This window comes from Haliotis rubra, unplaced genomic scaffold (genome assembly GCF_003918875.1).
Source record: "Haliotis rubra isolate DU_JTF1 unplaced genomic scaffold, ASM391887v1 Scf27, whole genome shotgun sequence".
In the NCBI taxonomy this organism is placed as follows: domain Eukaryota; kingdom Metazoa; phylum Mollusca; class Gastropoda; order Lepetellida; family Haliotidae; genus Haliotis; species Haliotis rubra.
In genome coordinates, this window is record NW_025766780.1 from 748,812 (window position 1) to 773,727 (window position 24,916).

Here is a 24,916-nt window from a genome sequence, read left to right on the forward strand (position 1 = left end):
ATTTGATTTCGCATCTGAATATAATTATTTTTCATTTAGGTTTCACACATTGATATAGCGACGATGATTACCGTTCGAGAACTGAAAAGGATTGCCCAAAAATGCGGAGTGATTGGTTACTCCCGTTTGAGGAAACCTCACCTGCTGAGATTGCTCGGCATGAAAGACGAACAATGACAACCCACGGTGAAACAACTCAAGCTCCGAGCGAGGAAGCCTCAAATTTCAACTCACTGTGAAAATGTCGCTGGACAAACAGCAGACGGTAAGCAAGAAGTCGCGACTCAACCCGAATCCAACGACGCGTCCATTGACACCTCGTTTGCAAAAAATACGAGAATCCATGGAACGCTACACGCACATTGGTTGGGCTGGGTCGTGGTCACGATCAACACAGTCTACCTGGACGTAGCGATCTACATACCGTTCAAAGGAGGGTCGTACCTAGACCTGCCACCGTACTACAAGAAAAAGCAAGCCATGGTCAAAGTCAAAAACAAAGGCGATGATTGCATGAGGGTTGCGATCAGATCCGCGAAGTTTCCGGCCAAAGCACAATCAGACAGAGTTTCGAGCTATCCCGGAGACGATGGGATCAACTGGGACGGCATAGACGAACCCACCCCCATCTTCCAGGTCACCAAAATCGAAAAACAGAATGACGACATAGCCATCAATATCTTCGGACACGAAGGGAATAAAACGATTATGCACAGGATCAGCTCCCTTACAAACGAACACCGCAAGACGATCAAAATATTCATGTTCCAGCAAGGCAACAAATATCATTACACGTGAATAAAATATTTCAACAGACTGTTGTACGATCAATCGAAGCATAAGGAAAAGAAACACTTCTGCGAAAGGTGCCTGCACGGCTTCACGTGAGCTGACCTGCTGGAATCCCACTTGGAGGATTGCCGAGGCGTGGGAGAGACAGCAATCCGAATAGACATGTCCGACGAAAAGAAAAACACGCTAAAATTCTTCAACCACAAACATCAAATGCCCCTGCCCTACGTCATCTACGCCGACTTCGAAGCCCTCATCAAAACCGTCGACACTGTCGTGCCTTCATCCTCTGAAAAAAGTTTCACTCATAAAATGCAAGAACACAAACCCTCAAGTTCGGTTACGTGGTCATTCGATCCGACGGGAAAACAAACGCTCCCGTGGTCTACCTAGGTCCGGATGCGGCCGAACGATTTCTCACGTGTTTGCAAAACGAAGAGAAAATCATCAGGAAACAGTTGTACACCATCATCCCATGGGCATGACCCAAGACGACTGGCGAACTCATAAGAAAGCTAAGAATTGCCATGTGTGCGACGAACCCCTGAACGGGGAAGTCGTGAGAGATAACTGCCACATCACCGGTAAGTACAGAGCTCACAAGATGTGCAACTGTAAGCTCAAAATCGATCCCAAAACCATCAAAATCCCCGTCGTGTTTCACAATCTTCGCGGTTACAATTCTCACCTGATCATGCAGGCCATTGCGAAAGTCAATGGCAACATAACGTGCATCCCCAACAACATGGAAAACTACATCTCGTTCTCGTTAGACGGTCTGAGATTTATCGATAGCGTTCAGTTCCTGTTGTCGTCTATAGACAGTCTGGTGAACGCCAACGACCCGGAGGGCGACGACTTTGACATCACCAATCAATACACCGACGCCGAGACTCGACCCCTGCTGCTGAGGAAGGGCGTCTACCCCTACGAGTACATGGACGATTGGTCCAAGTTCGACGAGACGCGATTACCTCCTATCGACCAATTTTACAGCAACTTAAATGACTCAGCCATCACCCCGGACGATTACGCGCACGCCCTTAACGTGTGGGACAAACTGGGCTGCAAGAATTTGGGCGACTACCATGACCTGTACTTGAAAACGGACGTGCTGCTGCTGGCCGACGTGTTCGAGATATTCAGAAAAACATGCTTGAAACAGTACGGCCTGGACCCCGCGTGGTATTTCTCCTCCCCCCGTCTCTCTTTGGACGCCTTGTTGAAAAAGACCCGCGTGAAACTACTGACGGCTTATGACATGCACCTGTTCGTGGAGATAGGCCTACGAGGCGGGATTTCAATGGCATCCAAGCGATAAGCGAAAGCCAACAACAAGTACGTTCCCGGTCACGACCCCGGCAAACTGACCAAACACATACTCTATCTCGACGCCAACAACCTGTATGGCTGGGCCATGAGTCAGTATCTCCCCACTGGGGGGGGATTCGAATGGGTCTCCTCACCCGAGATGATTGACGTGAATGGCATCACGCCGGATTCGAACAAGTGCTTGAAGTGGACTTGGACTATCCCGCAGAACTACACGAATCACACTACAGCTATCAGCTAGCTCCCGAACGATTGACGGTGAACCCGGACTGGATGTCAAAATACATCGTTCACTATCGCAATCTTGTCGCTGGGAATGAAACTCACAAAAGTACACAGGGGGCGCTCCAGTTTGATCAAAATCCGTGGATGGAGCCCTACATCAGAATGAACACGCATTTACGAAAGCTAGCCACCAGCGATTTCGAGAAAAACTTGTACAAGCTCAAGAACAACTCGGTGTTCGGCAAAACGATGGAGAATTTGAGAAAACGCGTTAATGTGAAATTAGTCAGATCCAGCGAGGAAGAAAAACTCAGGAAACTTATAGCCAGCCCGGCGTTCAACCGACGCAAGATATTCGACGACGACTTGGCAGCGCTGCACATGAACAAAAGCCACATCAAATTCAACCGTCCCGTTTACGTGGGGATGAGCATCCTCGACTTATCCAAACAATTGATGTACGATTTCTACTACAACGAGCTGAAAAAGCAGTACGGCGACAGGTGCGAAGTGCTGTACACGGACACAGATTCCCAGCGGACACCCTAAAAATCACCCTATGCACAGCTAAGTCAACAAAAAAGTGCTCAGCAAGATGAAGGACGAATGCGCAGGCACGCCGATCAACAAGTACGTCGGCTTGAGACCCAAGATGTATACCATCAAGAAAGCCGATGATGATGAAATTCCGAAAGGCGAAAGGCGTGAAAAAACATGTGGTGAAAAAACACATCAAGCACGCCAGATTCAAGGAAGCCCTTTTCAAGAATAAACGTTCAAACACCAAATGAACATGCTTAGAAGCGACGGACACAGGATATAAGGACTGAGAATCAACAAGACCTCGCTGTCTCCCATGGACACGAAACGATGGATCGCCATTGAGTTGAATAATTGAACGCTTACGCACACATGCGTACCTATATCATGGAGAAAATGTATTACAGCCTGCGTGGGTACTGGAAAGGCGCGGACGCCATCCCGCAACTCGCCAAAGCAGCTCGAGTCTCGGAAAAGAAAGCCAAAGCCTTGCTTAAAAAACAAGCCATCTGGCAAGTCTACCTGCCGGCGCCTCGATACATTGAGAAGAAAATTCGACATTTCAACGCCGAATCGCGTCAACCAAGCCAACATCATGTTTCTTCCTCACGACAGGGTGAGGCGCAAAACCTACAAGGAAGCCAAACCTGTTGACGACCAAAGATTCGAATGAAGTCGCCAAAGCCTTTGAACGCATATACAAATGCAGTCGCTTGACCTGGCCTGCCATATTGCAAGTCGATCCCGGACGCGAGTTCATGGGAGCCGTGTCGCAGCTGCTGGCCAAGCACGACGTCCAGGTGAGACGAGGTATAGCGGGAGCTCACCGTAGCCAAGCCATCATTGAGAGATTCAATTGCACCCTAGCCGAATACACCTGTTCTCGCACCAATACTCGCAGGATTTAATCGATCCCGGAAACAGAAACACGGAATGGGTTGTACGCTTGCCACGAGTGGATGTCATCAACAACGAAGTCACCAGACTCGTGGGCAAAAGACCCGTTGAAGCCATCAAAATGAAATCAGTCGAATCATCACCAGCAGCGGCGGCACGTCGCAATAAAAACAGTGAAAACATTACCGGACCAGGTCAGCATTAGGTACTTGTACCAGCCGGGAGAATACGAGGGAGACAGCAGAAAAAGCGCCACCGATCCGATATCGCCCATAAAAACGTACAACGTAGACCTTGTTGACATCAAAGACGGCGATCCAAACTTGTACTACTTGAAAGACGGACCACCGAGAGCATTCGTCAGAGAGGAGTTGATGATCGTACCTCACGACACAGTCCCTTACACATCACCCACCGTGTGATGATAGTTTCTCGTCATGATTTTTTATCAGTCTTGCATGCCTATTTTTCTGCTTAATGTAGCCAGCCAGCCACCCAGCCACCCGTACACCAAGCCGAGAGAGACACTTGCACACGCATTGCAACTCGTCCGCCCACAGCGTTCGGAGGAGCAACCACCCGCGAGGGAGCCTTTTCCCCGACCGACCCCATGCTCACTTAAAAGTCAATATTTCAGAAACTATTTGACCGATTTTCATCAAATTTTGCATGCACCTCAGTAGTAGTATACACAATAGGGCCACGGGATTAGGGACTCCTCAAGGGCTCAATTTTTAAATTGAGCCCTTGCGGGGCTACCTGGTCCCGTAGCCCCATTGTGTATACTACTCCTGTCCCTTCCTCTGTGACAGGTATCTCATGATATGATTGGTCACAGATAACAAACGATCAGCCACTTATTATATTGAACAGTTGAGATGCCGTACGTTCTATTCGGGAAATTTGATGACGCCCTATCACGTGACTCTTTGTTTTATGTCTACACAAGGAATATGTATTATACAATTTTTATATGTATGTTCGTATGATAACGTATGTTTTTTGCATTAAATCTAGATGAAACAAAGAGCCAAGCTATGAGTGTGCTCTATGTTAGTCACAGACTAGCGTAATAGTACTTTCCTTAAAATATTCAGCATACACTAGAAATGTATCGGCAAAAACGCGAATATCTTAGAAGATTATAAAGCATGTGTAAATTCTTCTTTACAGTCTGTTATTGTCATAGATGTTTTGTAAAATTAAACCTCACACAATGATATTTAAGCGAAAGAATTTGTTTATGTATGTCTCATCTCTTACATACAAAGAATACATACAGATGTTGATAAAATATAAATGTACAAGCTGCCAAAGGTCTACAAGAGAAACTTGCAATAAAATACATGATACATGATATGTATTCACACCTGCTTTCTTTCAACATATATCTTTATGACACAATTAAACAATCAGAGCTTGATTGTACGACTAGACAGTTTCCTGCCATCCCCGAAACCTGCCAGGGAAATCAGGTGTGAATAGCACTAATTAGCTCGCAACAGCGAGCCGGGCAATCAGCGAGGGGTTCCAGGTGTTGAGTAGTGAAGTGTCTCTCGGGCTTAATGAGTTAAACAGACGAGGTGGAAATTTTAATGTTTTGAAAATTCTGACATTCAGTAAACGCACTTGCCAGGTGTCATTGATATTTTCAACGAGGTAATATAGTTCACTAATTCATGCTTTGTTGGGTTTACAATATCCATTACATTGATTTGTAATCCGCTAGTTTTCTCAAATATTTCAAATCTTAACTGCATATCGTCTTGCAAAGCCAAGGGAAGTAACTAGGGCTAGTTTTGATGTTGTAAGCAGCCTGTTGCTATTCACGCTGAACTGTCACTAATAACAATGTCGGATATTAGGAAGTTTCTTGTTGGCGGGAGTGATGCAGAGAGGAAAATGGAGGGTATATTTGCTTAACAAGCTGAAAAAAGAAAACTTAGTCAAAAGATATATGACACTGAAAAACGAAAGCGTTCTGTTCAAACAGCATGGCTGACTGAGTTGGACTGGGTGGAGTTGAATGAAGATGATGATGGATGCGAACTGTTTTGCACTGTGTGTCGCAAATATCCAAAGTTATCGGATCCAAAATCAAATCTTGTAGTGGGATTGAAAGACAATTTCAAGAAAGAGAGTTTGAGATTTCATGATAAAAGCAAAAATATAATCAGTGTTGTGAACATGATAAAATTTTGGAAAAACCTGAAAATGCACACTATGCCAAGGCGATGCAAAGAGTTGACGAAAAAAATACTTTGGCTTATGAGAAATTTTTCACAGCTGCATACTATGTGGCATTGGAAGGAGAGTCATTTTCAAAATTTGAAAGATTTTGTCAGCTGCAGCCTAAAAATGGTATAAATCTTAGTGCCAATTACATCAATATCCATGCATGCAAAGCATTTACAGAAAATATTGCACAGGTTTTGAAAACAGAAGTTGCCACAAAGTTGAGAGAAAGTAGGTTCGTCAGTGTTTTGTCAGATGGTTCTACAGATAGAGGAATCATAGAGCAAGAAGTTGTGTATGTGCGAGTGCTGAAGGTGAAGTGAAGACAAAGCTTGCAGATATAGTCAACCTTGAACATGGTCATGCTAGGGGTGTGAAAGCAGGAACTCTAGAGGCATTAATTACTGTAGGTCTGTCAGAGGAAATCTCTCCCGAAAACTTGTGGGAATGAACACTGATGGCGCAGCTGTGAATCTAGGAAAGAACGGGGGGAGCCGTGAAGTTGCTCATTGACGACCTGAAAGGTAGACCTGATGCAGAAGACTGTGACAAATATATCACTGTGGTACACTGCATTGCACACAATTTGGAACTGGCAGTGTGTGATACAAAAAAAGATTGCAAATATCTCAGAAAGTTTGAAGAAGTCTTGAAAGGAATTTTCAAACTCTACTACTATTCACCGAAAAGGAGACGGGAACTTTATTCAACTGCTGAGAGTTTGAACCGTAATCTGAAGCATTATGGGGGAGTGTAAGAAGTTAGATGGGTGGCCAGTCAAAGTAGGGCCTTGAACTCACTGCTTCGGAACTATGAAGTTACGCTTGTTCACTTGGATGAAATAGCTGTAGGGAGGGATGATGCTTCTGCTAAAGCAAGAAACTACCTGGCTGAGATGAAAACAGAAAGGTTCCTAAAGATGTGGTACTTTATGATTGACTTTACAAATCTCGTAAGAGAAGTTTCCAAGGTATTTCAACTAAAGAAGACCGTCATATCAGAGGTTCAGAGATGGAAAGAATCTCTCAGGCAGAAGCTCATGAAGATGAAACAAAGAAAGGCAAGGCATTTCAGGCATTCTTAAAGGAAAGCAAAGGTGGAAAGTTCAAAGGTCAAGAAATCAGAGCTCCAAAGCAAAGAACAGCAGCTGCACTAGTCAGAAGACCAGGATGTAGATAGAAACTTTGACAAGGACATTGACAGCATCTTGGACACGGCAGCAGTTGTTCTTCAAGAGCGATTTATCAAACATCTGGGTCTTCGACTTCAACATGTGACTACACAACCAGATGCTATGGAGACCTAGAGATTCAGAAGTTAGTTTAAATCTACAGCCCATTACTCACTGAAGAGGAGAAAAACAATTGTCTTGACGAATGGCTTGACTTGAAGATGTATAAGAAAGACCTTAAAGGCACTGATGGATGCATAGGGATTTACCAGTATGTCACAGACAGCTATGAAGCATATTCTGCCTCTAGTGTTAATCATGCTGACAATTTCACCCAGCACAGCTGACTGTGAGAGGGGCTTCAGTTGCATGAACAGGTTGAAGACAAACCTCAGAACCAGTATGAGCCATGATAAACTGAGGAATCTGATGAGGATTACCATGGAATACTTTCAGCCCCAGAAATATTCCGCATTGGCTGCAAAGCGGAACAAATGGAAGACATATTGGAGGCCACAAATGCACAGGACCATGAGTTTCACCACACCAGAAATCGTCCAACCCAGAGATAACTGGACCTTCTAGTGCACCACCTGCATCTCCAGAATCAACATCATCTCCAGATCTTGCCACGATGAGTGTGGAGTAGAAGTCCTCGAAGTGTTTACCTTAGTTTTACTACCGACTCTTAAAGTAACAGTTTGTTCCAGTCCAGAATAAAAGTAACATCTTTTGTACAGAAGATTACAAGATTTTGTACAGAAGACAAAGTAAGTAATGTTTATTGTAGTTTTATTCCAGGCAAACGTTTTGGAATAAAATAATTTAAATTTACATTCACTGTGTTGCATGATCTATATGGCAAGTACAATTTTAGAAGGACGAGTGGAAAGTTCATAGGGCGAATGCAGATTTTAAATTTTTTCGAGCCCTGATAGTTATGTTATTAGCAGGATAAGTAATTGTGTGCTGCAGTTAAATTAATGCATTATTAACTTTGGTAAGTCTAAATTGAAAACAAGTGTTGGGTCACTGTCATTAATTATTCTTGCTGTGCCAAACTGGTGAAATGTCACTCATCTGTGACTGTCCAAACATGCATTCATTTTAATATATTTCTTTCTTTAATAAAGTTCTTTGTGTGTTTAGAAATAACTTGCTTACTTGATTTGCCAGTCAAAATTGTCTCTAGCTGTTTGCAAAATTCAAAATTCCACTTATTTCAAACTTGTTGCTGTTAACAACAGAACTCTTGCGCCATTTATTCTGAATTGAAAAGTGGCTTTACCATTGTCCCTGTTTCCAAACCATGTGCTCAGTTAAAGCATCGTGGTATCATCTGAAAGCAAAAATAGTGGCGGTCATGACCTCTCCACTGAGCAGCACACAACTTTGGCTGTATTCAGGTGGCATAGTGTAAAACCTGGCCTTTGGTGACTGGTGACTGCCTGCCGGGTTTAAGTTACAAACTATTCATTCCCTTAGACCTTAAAACAGTGTCCAGTGTCACTTAACTTGACACATTCACTAAATTGGCCATAAAACAGAAATGCCATGGTCAAGCTTCCGAGCTTCTTGAGAATCAGAATGTGCCATCACAGATAGTTATGCAACAGGCGTTCAGCATATTTACAGTATCCTCACAACTACATTTTCAATGTAAGCATATGTTGTGAGCACTAAAAAAACAAATGTACTCAAGCTTATCCATTTCTGCTGTTTCAATAGGACCAATAGAGACCATATAACAGAAAGATGGCCCTCGAGCCAGTGCGCAAAACCATCAGCGCTACTTCATGTACTGCGCAGCCTATCTGGAAGCAAAAATGTGTGTTCATCGATTTCACTTATTTTCATTGCAAAGGTAAAATATAATTTTTTTAAATTTATTCTCATGTATATACTTATATTTGCAACAGTGCATTTGAGGTTTATTAGGGGTGCTAAAGCATATATTTGTGTTTGTATTTGATGAATACTGTAATGTGTGCTCGTTGTTCTGTGAGAACAATGGCAGAGGTGTAAAATCGGCGAATGTCCTGATTATGATTTTCAATAACAGCTACTAATTCTCAATACAAATCCTTAGTTACTGGGGTGTAATAAAAGCAGATAAGATAAAGATTGGCTTCGTGGCATTTATACGTCTGTGGCAATCGCGTAATTTCTTATTTTGACTCCTGCAATGTGGCGAAATATGTTTTCCGAAATATTTAGTCCACAACACTTGATTTTCATATGCTTTCACAAGAACAGTTTACTACGAGGATTTTTTAAATAAATATGTGAACATTCACAGTGATTTTCCCTTTTGCTTGGTACCAAATGTATATGGCTACGATCCGTATTGTATTTTTTATGATTTTTGGCATAAACCCATATTTGCGTCCTATACTGAACATTTCAATTACATTGTAGCAGACGACATAACATTCATTTTGTTAGTTAATGTGACCCGAATATATATTTAAATCATTCTACAAAAGTCTCATTCATGTAATCGGTTGAAAATAAATGTACATATTTCCTTTATTGTTCATTGTGATGATAATGTTTATAGAAAAGTTCCTCATTATTTATCATTATTACAATTAATATATTTTTCTGTTGTTATCATTATTCTTCCTAATGAAGTTTAATCATGAGGACTTCTGGTTGCGCATGTAGAGCGATAAGTAGTGTGCTGACGAGCTCCGTCTACCCCGAGAGAAAGCTACTTGCATCGCCTGAGATTTCAACTGAAGAACCATATATGCTTTAAACAAGGCATTACAGCACTCCATACCAACAAACAACCTAAGTTTTTATTCGTGAAAAATTATGAAAAGAAATTTATTTGATGAACTCTCTAGTCACGACCAATATGTCCACGAGTTGCCTACGTTCAGGCGCTAACCCTTCTTTTGAGGAAGTAGTGCAAGCCGCAGAAAACTTTCAACCCTAATGGCAGAAATGAAAACAGATTTACAGAACTCAATTGAATCACTTAAGTCTTATATCGGTTGTATAAGAACTAAAGTTAAAGGCATCGAACACGAGGTAGCTACACATAACGAGGAGCTCAAAACCCTACACAACAAACTTGCTATGAGTGAACAGATGAACACAAATCTCAAGAAGCAGTTCCTGTTCAAAGATATTCGGGTCAGAAAAAGCAACTTGCTTTCCTATGGTATTCCTGAATCTCCACAAGAAAACACAGAAAAAAGCTTTGCAGTCATTCCTCATATTCCTAAAATTCCCAGAGCAGCGTGTGAATGATCTATTTTTCAAAATAGTGCATCGACCTCTGGTATCGGAATATCAACGCAAAAACAACCCGTCTGCTGTCCGGAGTATCATCACCACCTTTCTGTATATGCCGGATCGTGAAGCTTTCTGGATGCACTATTGTTCCTACAATAAAGTGTCCAGACAGATCTACTGCCCATGCTCAAGAAGAAACGTGAGATCCTGGGGAGACAAGCTAATGAGATCCGTAAGCAAGATGGACTCTGGACCCGGGTACGTCTGATTGGCACGGAGATCGTCATTGAAACAAAAGATCCTACAGTTCCAAGATCGTCCTGGAATAAGTATTAATAACCTTACGACGAAATATCTATTGCCCGGGAAATAAACAATGAAATTACTTTATAAATGATCTCTCTTTTCTGCAAACTGATCAAACACAAATCCATAACATGTCTCAATGTGTTTACAAACACATGTGCATGCGACAGACTACACAAAGCACGATGTCATGTGTCTTCTACATGTGGCTCACTGACTGCATGCTTTTCCCGCGCTTTCGTGAATGCCTCGACCACGTGTGTGCTTGTGCCAGGATATTCAACAGAAGATTGTGTTGTGTATACAGTTTTTCTGTCACTGTTTTTCCTTATCTGGACTTTGATGTGAGTACATTTTCATTTACTAATAATTTACTTTCATGATTTATGATACATGCTAAAAATAGTTTTCATTAGCACACATAGCTGCGATTTAAAGAAAACCATGACCATGTGTTGAATGGTTGTCAGACAACTTGCGGTTTGATCTTCCCACTAGAAGAGGTACTGTTGAGCTGTTGATACCAATGTGGAGCTGAAAACTGAAAATACTTTATAAATGACCTCTTTTTTCTACTATGTGATCAAACTCAAAACCATAACATGTCTAGTAGTATAGGGAATGGGGTTTCTATTACTGGTCCCCTATAAGCGTTCTTTTTATATTAGCGGGCCATAATCTGCCGTCCATGCAAAATTTCACGAAAATCGGTCGTATAGTTGTGTGATGGCTGTGATAGTGTGTGAAGGCTCAGACTCCGATCAGCGACTGCCCGGCTGTCTCTCTCTCTGACTGTGTGTACGGCAATCAATAAGTGACTCACTGAGCGACACCGTGTCGCGAGGCACGACTTGTAATTCCTCCTTGACAAATGCTCGGACTGGTCCATCTACGAGATAATACAATTTGGGTTGACTGTCTCGGATATCGACTCAGTCGATGCTGTAGGTTTTCAGCGACCATATCAGATCCGTAGCACATTTTCTGCTATCTCCCTTGTGTTCTCCCAGCTTGTACAAATACCTCACTCTGACCCGGTCCGGTAGCTGTTTCTCTCTCTTTTGAGCGTGAGGTGGTGCGGACGATTTGACGGTGATGGATTTCATTTTGATGGCTTCGACTGGTCTCTTGCCCACGAGTCTGGTGATTTCGTTGTTGATGGCCGTTACCACTCGAGGTAAACATGCAACCCATTCAGTCAATAGTTTTTGGGGATTTATCAAATCTTGGGAGTACTGATGGAGAAATAGCCGTTCGGCCAAGGTGCGATTAAATCTCACGACGATGGCTTGGCTGCGATGTGCTCCTGCTGTACCACGTCTGACCTGGACTTTGTGCTTGGCCAACAGTTGCGATACGGCTCCCATAAACTCACGTCCGGGATCAACTTGCAGCTCGGCAGACCAGGTTAGCGACTGTGTTTGTATATGCGTCCGAGTGCTTTTTGGCGACTTCGTCCGAAAACTTTCGTCGTCAACGGTTTGGCCTCTTTGCAGCGACTGGTGACATCCACTACGGTCATAGTATACCTGTATGTTTTGCGTCTCACCCTGTCAGCTTGATGCACTCGATTGGGTGTCGAAATATCGAATTTTCGTCTCGGGATGTACCCAAGCTTCTGCAGGTAGATTTGTCACAAGGCGTGTCGGATGGCACCTGTGCACTTCCAGTATCCATGTGGGCTGTAGTAAATTTTCTCCATATTTGGTTATTGTTTTATTGTTTCAATACATGTGTGTACTTATAAGCGTAAGTTGTGACGCCGTCATTGGCAATCCATCTCTTGGTGTCCATGGGAGACAGCGTATATCGTGTGATTGTCGCTTCTCAGCATGTTCATTTGGTGTTTGAAGGTCCATTTCTCGAACAGGGCCTGTTTGAATTGATCGTGCCTGATGTGTTTTTTCACCACATATTTGTTCACGCCTTTCTGATTTCGTCGTTGTCTGCTTACATTTTTTGTCTCAGGCTGACGTATTCCGCGATCAGCGTGCCCGTGCATTCGTCCTTCATCTTTCCAAGCACCTTTTTGTTAACTTGGCTGTGCAGCGGATGGTCTTTCGGATAATCGCTCATGCCGTACACGTCCTCAGTGTGGATTTCCATCAGCAGCAAATCCGTGTCCGTGTACAGCACCTCGCACCGATCGCCGTACTGCGTTTTGAGTTCGTTGTAGTAAGAGTCATACATCAGATGCTTGAATAAGTCCAGGATGCACATCCCAACGCAAACGGGCCGGTTGAATTTGATGTGGCTTTTGTTCATGTGCAGTGCCGTCAAGTCGCCGGAGAATATCTTGCTTCGGTTGAATGCCGGGCTGGCAATTAGCTTCCTGATTTTTTCTTCCTCGTGAGCTCGGACCAGCTTCACACTGGTTTCATTCCCAACGATGTGTACAGTTGCAGGTTTCTATAGTGCACAATGTACTTTTTCTTGTTCATCAAATTGGGCACGACTTTTTGCATGTCGGCCAGTTTGCCTTTTTCGCCCTCACTGGTAGTCGGACAGCCAGTCTCGGTACACCGCCAACCTCTCGGGAGCCAGTGGGTAGCTGTTGTGCTGCCGATGCAACTCGGCATTGTATATAATAATAAAAAAAAAAAAATTCATTATAAAATGATATACGGGTTAACTTCTAATTGTTGTTGCGGTGGCATCGGTGGTGCTGGCGGTTGCAGTTTGAATTTGTACATCAATGCGGTGATAACGGTGGTGCATGCTGCCACTTTAGAATACGGGGTTCATCGGCGATGATTTTTAAATCGGCAATGATCCCTGCAGTCACGGGAGCCATGAACATGCCGTACTGGTGGTACAGCTCGCAGCTGTTTGGTGCTCTAGGCGTGTCTGATGAACAGATCCGCGTCGAGGTCTTCGCACATGTACAGTTGACGTTCTGGCGGAACGGGAAGGAGATACAAAGCGATGCCAGTGTAGATTTGAGTCATCACCAACCCTATGGTTTTCGTCATTTCGGAGCTGAGTCTGGATTCATACTTCGCATACAGTTTGTCGACTTCTTCGGCGGGCATCTTGTAACTTTTTTTGGTGGCGACTGTCGCCCAAATATTGCTTGCCTTTGCTGTCAGCCACGAGCGATGCAAGCCTTTCTCGCTTGTCGTCCGCATCTTCGAACGATATGTTTCAGTAGGTCATCGCTTTCTATCTTATAATACATCAATCTATTTTTTTAATCTAAATTAACAAAATCCCGTGCAGCCGAGACAGAACAATAGGAATGTCAAGTGAAATAAACTAGAATTTTGAATATCATTTTTATATATGTCTCGCTTGAGTCTTGCTTAATTTTGCTAGTAGTTTTGCTAAATTTTTGCTTGCAGTTTCCTAAAATTTTGCTAGTAGTTTTGCTCAGAAGCCACCGCGTATGTTGCGGGTTGGTTCGTTTTCAGTATGAGTTTGGTATGTTTTGTTTCAGCCAGAAGTTTTTTCACGCGGTCTGGCTCCTGCTTGGTCGGGATCACGTCGTTTTCCTGCAGGCATTCCTCGAACGAATCCCTGTCCTTGCAGTGAAACAGGGCAACCCATCGCGTCTGTTCCCGCAGGTCTTTCAGCACCGAGTTGAATTTTAGCGTCAAAACCCACACGCTGTGTTTCGTGTGCCGGCTGGATAGGCCAGGTATGACAGCATGTCTAGTTTTTTGACAACTTCTTTGTTGGCGCTGCAGTCATCTATGACGAACAGCGTCGACTCTCCTTTAAACCTGTTATGATAATAGCGCAGCCAGTCCTGCAGACGGGTTCCCGGATCGACATTGTGCACGTCGTTGTCGTCGTTCATTAACCACGCTCTCTCCGTGTAGGTTTTGTTCACACTCAACGTCGTCAGAGAATGATGACGTGATCGAAAAACTCCCGATAGTATCCCTCCATGTCCAGCACCAACACCGTTTTTCCACACCCCGTCTGACTGCACACAATGACGCATGCGGATCGCGAGGCAGGTCAATACCTTAATAGATGGCTTGCACTAATCTTCCATTGTCTACTTTGAGTTGCTTGTCCATAATCAAGTACAAGTATAAAATTAACTTGCCGGATGGATCTTGAGCCTTCATGGTGATTTGGATCATGATCCCTTCACTCCCGTTGTTGATGCGCCGACTGCTGCCGTGCAGGGTTAGAAGGTATCGAACTTGAGGCTAGTGCCTTGCATCTGTCTGATAATTTCAAGTTTGAGTCTAGATCTCATGTTATAGTAAAAGGGAATCTTAAGAAACATGTTGCTTTCTGGAGACAAATTTCAGCTTCTGATTACATTTTGCAAGTCACAGAACACAGCCATATTATTCCATTTGTTGAAACCCCTCCTTCATCGTGTAGTCGTAACAATTGCTCTGCATTTAAACATGGCGAGTTTGTGACTGACGCAATTCAACAACTCTTTGAAAATAATTGTATTGTATTGTATTGTCAGTGTCTGTTCAAAATTCGGGCAAGAAAAGGTTAATTTTAGACCTGAGATTAGTAAACCGTTACGTTTGGAAGGAGAAGATTGTTCTTGAAAGCCATAATGTTGCTTTGAACCTTGTTCATTTTGGCAGATACATGCTTAAGTTTGACTTACAGGATATCATCACATTGATATTCACAAAGATCAGTACAAGTTTTTAGGTTTTTCGTGGACAAATAACGGTTGTATCAAGTATTACTGTTCTCCCTTTCAGTTTAACTTCTGCACCATATATTTTCACCAAGTGTCTCAGAATTCCGTTTGATCTACATTAGCTAAGGCAGGCTTTGTCAGAAATCCATGTAGGCACCTTCGAGACAATTAGAATGGCTTGGTTTTAACTGGGACCTTCACAGGGGTATCATTTCCTTTCCTTTTCGGAAACTCGAGGATATAAACCAAAGTTTTTCTAAGTTCATGTCCCTGCTACCCAATTTTACACCAAGAGACGTTGCGAGACTGACCAGAAAAGTCATTCCCCTTATGCCAGTATTTGGAGACATATGTAGGTTTATTGACAAGGCAAATGTATTTGCAGATGCAGGGTTACCCTAACTTATGATAATCCTGATTTTGTGTGATTTTGGAGAGACAATGTTCTGAGTTTTAATAGCAGAAGTCTCCAGCAAGACGCTAGACGCTAGTTCGATTGCTTGTGCAGCATTCATTCAGGATACCGCCCACACTTTTCACTGTACATGGAATAGTTCAGAGAAAATATTTAGTTCAACTTGGAGGGAATTAAAAGCTGTTGAATTGGCGTTGTCTTTTCGACACCTTCTAGCACATAAGTCAGTCAAGTGGTTTTCAGATAATAAAGCATGTTGTCACATTGCTACTTGCAGTAGTTTTTCCCCCCGCACTACAGATGATAGCCCTGTCAATCTTTAGATGCGTAAGGTCAAATAACATAAATCTACAGTTCTGTTGGATTCCGAGGTCAGAGAATGACAAAGATGACAGTTTGAGTAAATTCCAAGATTATGATGATTGGACAATATCAGATTGTGTTTTTCAGCTGTTAAACAACAGGTTGTGTCCTCACTCCGTAGACAGGTTTGCCAGTCATATCAATACTAAACTGAACAGGTTTAACTCCAAATTCACTCAGGACTGGTCTAAGATAATAACTGGGTAGTTCCACCTGTATCTTTAGTGACAAAAGCTATCAAGTATGCTCTGAACAACACTGTCATTCCCTACTGGCCATCGGCATCGTATTGATCAATTTTGTTTGATAATGGTACAGTTAGCCCCTTTGTAAATGAATTTATTCAGTTAAGCGGTAACGGTAGTACTTCCTTTCACGGAGGCAGCAGAAAATTTTCAAGGTTATGCATTAGTGAGTGAGTGAATTTAGTTTTATTCCAACTATATGGCGGCGATCTGTAAATATTCGAGTTTGGACCAGACAATCCAGTGATCAACATGATGAGCATCGATCTGCGTAATTGGGAACTGATTATAAGTGTCAACCAAGCCAGCGAGCCGGACCACCCGATCCCGTTAGTCACCTCTTATGACAAGCATGGGTTACTGAAGGTACATTCTAGCCCGGACCTTCACAGGTGGTTATGCATTAGCCATAGGGATATAGAATGGTGCTTATATCACTGGACATTTTCAGAGCTGTTTACCGCTGGAGTGTGGAGTGAGAGAAAAACTCTTCAGGATGAGAGACTACTGACTTTAGCTGACAAGTTACCCAATATAGTGTTGAAATCAAGGGCGCCAGCTGCTACAAGCAAGTATATAGAGCCAACAAGAACTGGCGAGAATGGGCCTCCAGTTTTGAAGATATTAGTTTTCTTCCAGCATCACCTTTTCATGTATCGCTGTATTTAGTCTCTCCCGATTCAAAGCGGTAAAAATAACAGAAGCAATTTATGGTATTTCATGGGCCCATATTGAACAGTTTTTGAGTTATGCTCCGGAAACGGAATTTGTTTCGTCACTCAAGGCCTACCCGTTACTCAGGCGAGTAGCTTTTGCCTTGGTTTTATTTTCATCAGAGACAAGGCCTCAGGGCCGTGCATTAGGCCACTGGGCATTGTGTAAATGGCCATTGGCCCTTGTGTTAAGCCACTGGGTTGTGTTACAAATGTAGGCCACTGGCCCTTGTTGTACATATGTAGGCCACTGGGCAGTGTGTTACGGATGTGATGTGATATACGAAGTTGTTTGATCGAGGATCAGCAGAGGTCAAAAGAAAGAATTGCTGTATGCATCCTGGGGTTGGTGACAGGGACACAGTCAATGACTCAACATCGATGAATCTTACGGAGTGGAAAGGTCAATATTCTAAGTTTAGTATGCTTTATGTTTAGGCAGGCAATTCTTGTGTAGGCTTAAAATGGTTTGTTTTTCTGTAGCTACTTGCAAAAGTTTAAAGTAACAATTGTTTACGTTCCCAAATATTTAGTAAAGGGATTATTTTTCCACTTCAGTTTTAAGTCAACTTCAAAGCTAATATCGTCATTGATGAAGTATTGACGGCTCTTGTGCACCTTGTTTCAGAGGCAGTTCAGCACAGGGCTGAGTTGTCTTGGATGTATACAAGGCCAGTAATGGATTCATTCTGACACCTCTAAATTTCAGTTCCTGCATAAAGTACTAGACACCATTCTGCCTGTTATCACCAGGATTGTCAACCTCAGTCTCTCATCTGGAACAGTGCCCAAGTGCTTTAAACAGGCAGTAATAAAACCTTTGATAATGAAGCCATCATTGGAACCCAAAAACCTCAGCAATTACCAACCAGTTTCTAATCTTTCTAAAATCCTTGAAAAAAGTTGTCAGAAGTCGGATGCTTGGGCATTTACAGAACTTCGATCTGATTGATAAGTATCAATCTGCCTACAGGACTGCACATAGCACCAAAACAGCTCTCAATGGTGTTCTGGACAACATCAAGATGTCCGTAGATGACGGTAACATTGCCCTGCTCGTCCTTTTAGATATCTCAGCTGCCTTTGATACTATTGACCAAGCAACATTGTTATCAAGGCTACAGATTGAATATGGAGCAGTCCTGAGATGGTTTTCATCATATCTAGAAGATCGTGTACAGTCTGTTCAAATTAACAGGACACTGTCAGACAGACATGTTCTTGAATGTGGAGTGCCACAGGCTCAGTTTTAGGACCAATACTGTACACCAAACCTCTGGGACAACTGATCTCTGATCATTGCATTGGGTGTCACTTTTATGTTGATGACTCCCAATTGGTGGACGACAGCTTTAAACCAAGTCAAAGACAGCAGAAGTGTCAGCTTTCTTCCATTTCCACTGGACAATCCTCAATCCCTTTCTCTCCCTCTGTAAGAAATCTTGGTGTTTATTTGGACTCAAATTTAACTATTAAAAGTCATGTCAACCACTTATGCAAAATATGTCACTTCCATCTCCGAAATATTGGTTCCATATGCAACATCTTAACTATGGAAGCAATGGCCACCGTCGTTCAAACTCTTGTTCTATCACGCTTGGACTACTGTAATAGTTTACTATTTGGTATCTCTGATGAACAACTACAGCGCCTCCAGAAAATACAGAATCAGGCTGCTCGCATCATCACAAGGACAAAGCTACGTTCTCATAATTACACCAGCTCTCAATTATCTTCACTGGCTCCGGATCCGCGAGAGGATTAAATTTAAACTGCTCTCCCTTGTTTATCAGTCTATTAATAACATTGGCCCAGCATACCTCCAGGACTTGATTACACTGTACAAACCTTAAAGATCTCTCTGCTCCAGTGATCAACTCTTGCTAGTTGTCCCCGTGTACAAACTCAAAACCTTTGGTGCAAATTCTTTTTCTCATGCTGCTGCCACTCTTTGGAACTCTCTACCATCGGATCTTAAAACCTCTCCATCACTCCCAGTCTTTAAGTCCAAGCTCAAAACTCACCTCTTCAAGAAATATCTCTGAATGTCAACTTTCCTGTACATAGAACCTGCATACAGTCAAATCCCGATGAGTCGAATCGCTGGGGACCAAGTAATAAATTCGACTTATCAATGTATTCGAGACATAGGTATGTCTATGAGGGTAGTAAAAAAGATGATCCAGTCCTAATGCCTCCGCCTAAGCATTTGTTTACCTAATGATTTCCATACCACTAATAGGGACACCTTATCAGTTCCAGTCTGATTAGCACAGACAGTGATTTCTGTAAAATCACTAATCTGCCTTTTGAACTCACCCGTCAATGGCGGAAAGGTGTGAGCTGCGCTGGTTTGTTAATTGGATCAGTTTGCTACACCAATCAACTTCTCATTGACTGACTTCGGCTTATGTATACAAGATTGCTGTTGTTTGAATCGCATGGGACCAAATTTCCTTCTCAAGTCATCGTGTGTATTTATGAGACAAATTCGTGTAACTGGTATTCAAATGATGACAACTATAACAGGGAATGGTCGGGACTGACAGGTACTTTGAGTTATGCATAATATTCGAAACACCGGCATTCGACTAATCGGGATTTGACTGTATATGTTATGCGCTTAGAGCATGTCCCTGAGTGATGTGGATGAGGCGCTATAAAAGTACTCTAATTATTATTACCTCTACCGTGTGGAGATGATGGTGCTTCCTCGCTCTTCTCCCTTGGGATTTAAGATGATTGGTGTTCATCATCCACAGATTCAAGGATGCATGATTATGTGGAGACCAGGCTTTGTGGTTGCGGCTTTGTGTTAGTGTGAACTATTGAAGGATATCTGATTGGACTGACTGACTGACTGACTGAGTTTAGTTTTACGCCGCTTTTAGCAATATTCCAGCTACATCACGGCGGGGGACACCAGAAATGGGCTTCACACATTGTGCCCATGTGGGGATTCGAACCCGGGTCTTCGGCGTGACGAGCCAACGCTTTAACCATTAGGCTACCCCACCGCCCCATATCTGATTGGACAGTGTATGGAGCATATCTGATGGACTCTCGCGTTTTATTGCATTTCTTCATCTGTGATCAGGGTCGATGCGCTCTTGCTATGTAACCTTCAGAAATAAACCTGTTCTCTCTCGAGGCGTGGTAGACAGCACCCTGTATTACGAGTATGTTGTAATTGGTAAATATTTTATGTTCGTTTGAGCGAAGCGAATTAGAACATTAAGGTACATGTATATCTGTGTTGCCTGTATAGTGGGCTTTCATCATGTATGAATTGTATTTATTTAAATTTCAAAGGAAATGGTCATTTCTAGTGCTATAAACTTTTTTTAATATAAATAATATTAGATTTTGTATTGTATGTTATTTAAAGTTGCTTATTTTAGTGCTATAAACTTTTTATGTATATATTATATTTTATGAAGGTGTATTATTCATTATGTAGGTAATAGAAATTACAGTCCCCATGAATGTTTAAATATAAATGACATTTCACAGCATGATCCTTGTTGAGGTATGTTAGCATTAACTGTACCGTTGTAAACACATTGACTGCCTATTGTCTGAACCAGTCGACCTCAAAGACATACCCCTGCAAACCGACCGGTTTGTTTTTACACCCAACCAAAGGTCGGACTTACGGGGCATAACCACTCAGTCTCCACCATGAATTTGATGCAGGGGTGATGTTTTTTTAGATGGGTGAGAAGCTAGATAGGATCATGGGAAGGTTGTACTTGGAGGATGGTGCATGTATCATCAACCTATTGGAACCAGCAGGTATGTTTGTAGAGTTTTCTAAGTTGGTTTTAGCACTTTACCGTTGTTAGAAACCTGCCCCCAAAGGGAAACTAACTGCATGTAGTGTTTATCATACAACACCTTTTTTTGTGAGATGTTACCAGTGAAACTAAGCCATGGTCCCCTCTTCCCTATATAAATTTCTCATCTTACATCATCTTTCTGCATCAGTTTAAGACAGAACTGATTGTCACAAAAAATGTTATGCCTGGTGCCTTTTTAATCACATGTCACAGGCTAATGAACTGATACTTTCTCTGTTACCAAAGTTCTGTGACAATGAACTGAACTAGGAATAAGATGCTTATTCATGGCCAAGATCCCCTTTCCCAATATATATTACTGATGAATACATTGATGAATAAGGGGCAATAATGACATTTTGAATATAGCTGTCAATGCTGAAAGTTCAAATGCTGAGCATAACAATTCAACCACACACAGCCATTTGAAGAAACTAATGTTTTTCAGACATTTTCATTTTTCAGACATGTTTATTGGTGACACTATGCTAACCTCTTCAACCTACCTCCATTGACAAGAATTTGAGACTTTCATGTGTTGCAACAGCCTTTAAAATGGCTTCCACACCGCTATCTCCCAATGGGTTCAAATTCAGCTGAAATGAAGAGAAAACAGTTTTCATAAGGGAGCATATGAGAGGATCACTATGGTATTGTGTGGCCTTGTGCAAAACATAAGGGAACATCATCAAAACAGGTGACACAAAAACATTACACAATTCATCAGCTTGAAGGGATACATCATGTTGTGAAGGCTTTTGTCAGTCGGGGAAAGTGTCACCGAAACAATTTACACTCCAAAAGTAAGTGCATTAAGTTTATATTCGTGTAGAGATGCCAACCCCAAATTGGTGCAATTAGGAATCTGAGCTCCCTAAGATAGAAAAAATTAGGAATTTTCCCAATTAGGGATCCCTATAAATTGTTGCACTCAAGGAACGAAACTTTCAAAGCCAATACACATAGCGATCTTTCGACAACTGAAACAGTTTGCAGTAATTGGTTGCAGTTTTTGTGAATGTTAAGTGAACTTCCAGATTACTTTCTTGTGTAAACAATTTGAGAACTTCTGTAAATAAAGTGTTATATTTATTAATTCAGTGTATGAAATAAGGTCCGTCCGTCCGACCGACTGAGACGGTCTAGATTTCTGATGGACGGTCTAAATTTACAGCTTGCCAGTCCGATGGTGCAGTAAATGTTTTTAGATGTTCAATACATCTGAGTAAAATCACCATATTTTGTCTGGTTAAATCCATTTTGGGCTGGTACCATTTTTAAGTTACCGGCCCTGATGTCTGGCTGGACTTTTGGATTATTTCATACACTGTTTAATTATCATTATTTATAGTCAAAGATGATCCTAGCCCTCCAGTAAGAAAGACTATCTATATCTTTGTTATATTTCTAAAAAATCAGAATGAATTTGGCTTTGTCGGAATGGCGGAATCGACATGTATCTTTCGGGATGATTCCGATAAATTCGGGAGGGTTGGCATCTTTGTTTGTGGGGACCATGGGAGTGACATTTACAAATTAGACCTCTGTGCAAGGGCAAATACGCCACACTGTATTGATCAGGACTTTTTTTAAGGCATTACAAACACACACACAGACATCCACTTATACATGAATAAATATTGTCTGTAGTTGTCAATAATCTATTATTTTAGAAGAGTCTGTTGACTGATCCCTTGCAAGAAAATTAAAAATTGAAAATTTTAACTATAAATTGTATATATTACCCCATCTCACGCTCTGCGCACACCCACCCCCTCTGAGCGGAAATGACCATGCGACCCCCGTCCACACACAGCCACCCTCGTCTTGGAGACTGAACGTACATCACCCAGTTAGGTCTGACCCCACCGAAGCTGGTTTTCTTACTGGGTTACAGACAAACAAGGAGCAAACCATCTTTCAACTCCGCAGCCCAGTCAGCCTTCCTCAGGTAGTCAAACCAACCACACTGGAGATGGGACTTGCCCCAGGGGAAGGCACAGCACCCGATCAAGACTATCTTGGTCAAACCATCTCAAAACAATACTACTAGAGTGTGCGAAAGCGACAGGATGGCCTGATAATCCACGCATAAACGGCAAGTCGCTAAAGCTGCATTGGGACAATGCCATGCCCATGTATGCTTTCCTGACGGAGCAAAATGTCTGAGATCAATTCCGGTGCCTTAAAAATCTCATGCCCCTAGAGCAAGTAAAATTAAAAGAAACTAGAAAATACATTTCCTGGATAGAGCTTTGCCTGAAGTTAAGATCATCAGGGAGTCCCATGTCCAAACGACATAAGTCAATTTGGAGAAAATTAAAATTACAGTTTAAGACAACAAAAGAAAAAAATACTTCTCCAAATTGTCGATTCCCTTTAGGCCAAAATATATGTTTGGACTTAAAGAAAGCAAAAACGGGAAAAGAAAAATAAATTCATCAAACAGAATAAACTTTTTGGAAATAATGAAAAACACTTCTACAGGCAACTTAAAACAAACGGTGATGGTGAGCATGATAAGCGGTCTCCCATGGATGCCAATGAAAGGTTCTGGAAACAGTTGTGGTCTGTTGCAGATCTTTCCGAAAATCCTGTGTATATTTTGTTTCATTCTATTTATGATGAAATATCTGACATACCTTTAGAAGAACGGGAGGCCAATTAAACAAACAACTGAATCTTTCCCAAAAATGAAATTAATTTATTAAATGATATTATTTCTATGAAACTTTCGGCAGACTGTTCATTACATGAAGTGAATTGTTGTGTCTATGCTGCCGCTCGAACCTTGGAGGAACTTCACAGTTTCCAAAGAAAACACATCCAGTCCTAAGAACAATACACCAAAGAAAAAACAGTTTCAAGTAAAATTAACAGAAACTAGAAACTACATTTCTTGGATAGAACTTTGCCTGAAGTTAAGATCATCACGGAGTCCCATGTCCAAACGTCATAAGTCAATTTGGAGAAAATTAAAATTACAGTTTAAGACAACAAAAGAAAAAACACTTCTCCAAATTGTGGATTCCCTTAAGGCTAAAAAAAAGGTTTGGACTGCAAGAAAGCAAAAATGGGAAAAGAAAAATAAATTCATCAATCAGAATAAACTTTTTAGAAATAATGAAAAACACTTCTACAGGCAACTTAAAACATACGGTGATGGTGATGGCATTCGAAACCCGGTACTGGAAACTGTTCCCCTGTGTCCAAACACCATTACTTCACTGCTTCAATACTCTCGTGGACACTGGTGATGTTCCTCCGTGGTTCTGCAAAGGTCGTACAATACTCCTCCCCAAGAAAGGAGACTTGACTGATCCCAAAAACTTCCGCCCTATCACATGTTTGAATACACAATACAAATTATTCACAGGGTGTTTGACAAACCTCGTGTCATCATACTGCTCTGCTAATGATATAATTTGTAGAGAGCAGAAGGGAGCAAGAAAGGGATGCTGGGGGTGCAAGGATCAACTTCTTGTACAGAAAATGATTTTGGAAGAGGCTAAAACATATCACTGCAACCTCTCTATATGCTGGATTGACTACAAAAAAAGCATACGACACTGTCCCTCATGAATGGATTCTGAAGTCTCTTCATTGTATTGACCTCCCAGAGCGACTACTTGATTTACTCAAGTCTTTAATGAGTTGCTGGTCAACTCAACTTGAGATGTACTTGCAAGGGCAGGTGCAGACTTCGGAATCTATTCCAATCAGGAGGGGAATTTTCCAGGGGGACTCCTTCAGTCCTTTGCTTTTCTGTTTGTCTCTAATTCTTTTGAACTTTCCGCTCAACAGAGAGGAGGGTTACCATCCAGGACCTCCTCAGCACAGATCCCCAATACCCCTTACTCATCTTCTTTACATGGATGACATCGAGCTCCTTGCCAAAGGAGATACCAATTTGAAAGAACAGGTTCTCCTTGTCGAGTCCTTTTCTAATGATATTGGCATGACATTTGGACTC

At 42.1% G+C, this 24,916-nt stretch overlaps 1 protein-coding gene across 1 annotated transcript in view; it reads right to left on the bottom strand.

The window, feature by feature from the left end:
- LOC124280553 (leucine-rich repeat-containing protein 74A-like) overlaps positions 1 to 24,916 on the bottom strand; it is a 520,775-nt gene that overhangs the window by 245,557 nt on the left and 250,302 nt on the right. The window contains 1 exon segment of the mRNA XM_046716499.1: positions 21,450 to 21,539. Within this exon segment, the coding sequence (XP_046572455.1) occupies positions 21,450 to 21,539 (90 nt within the window).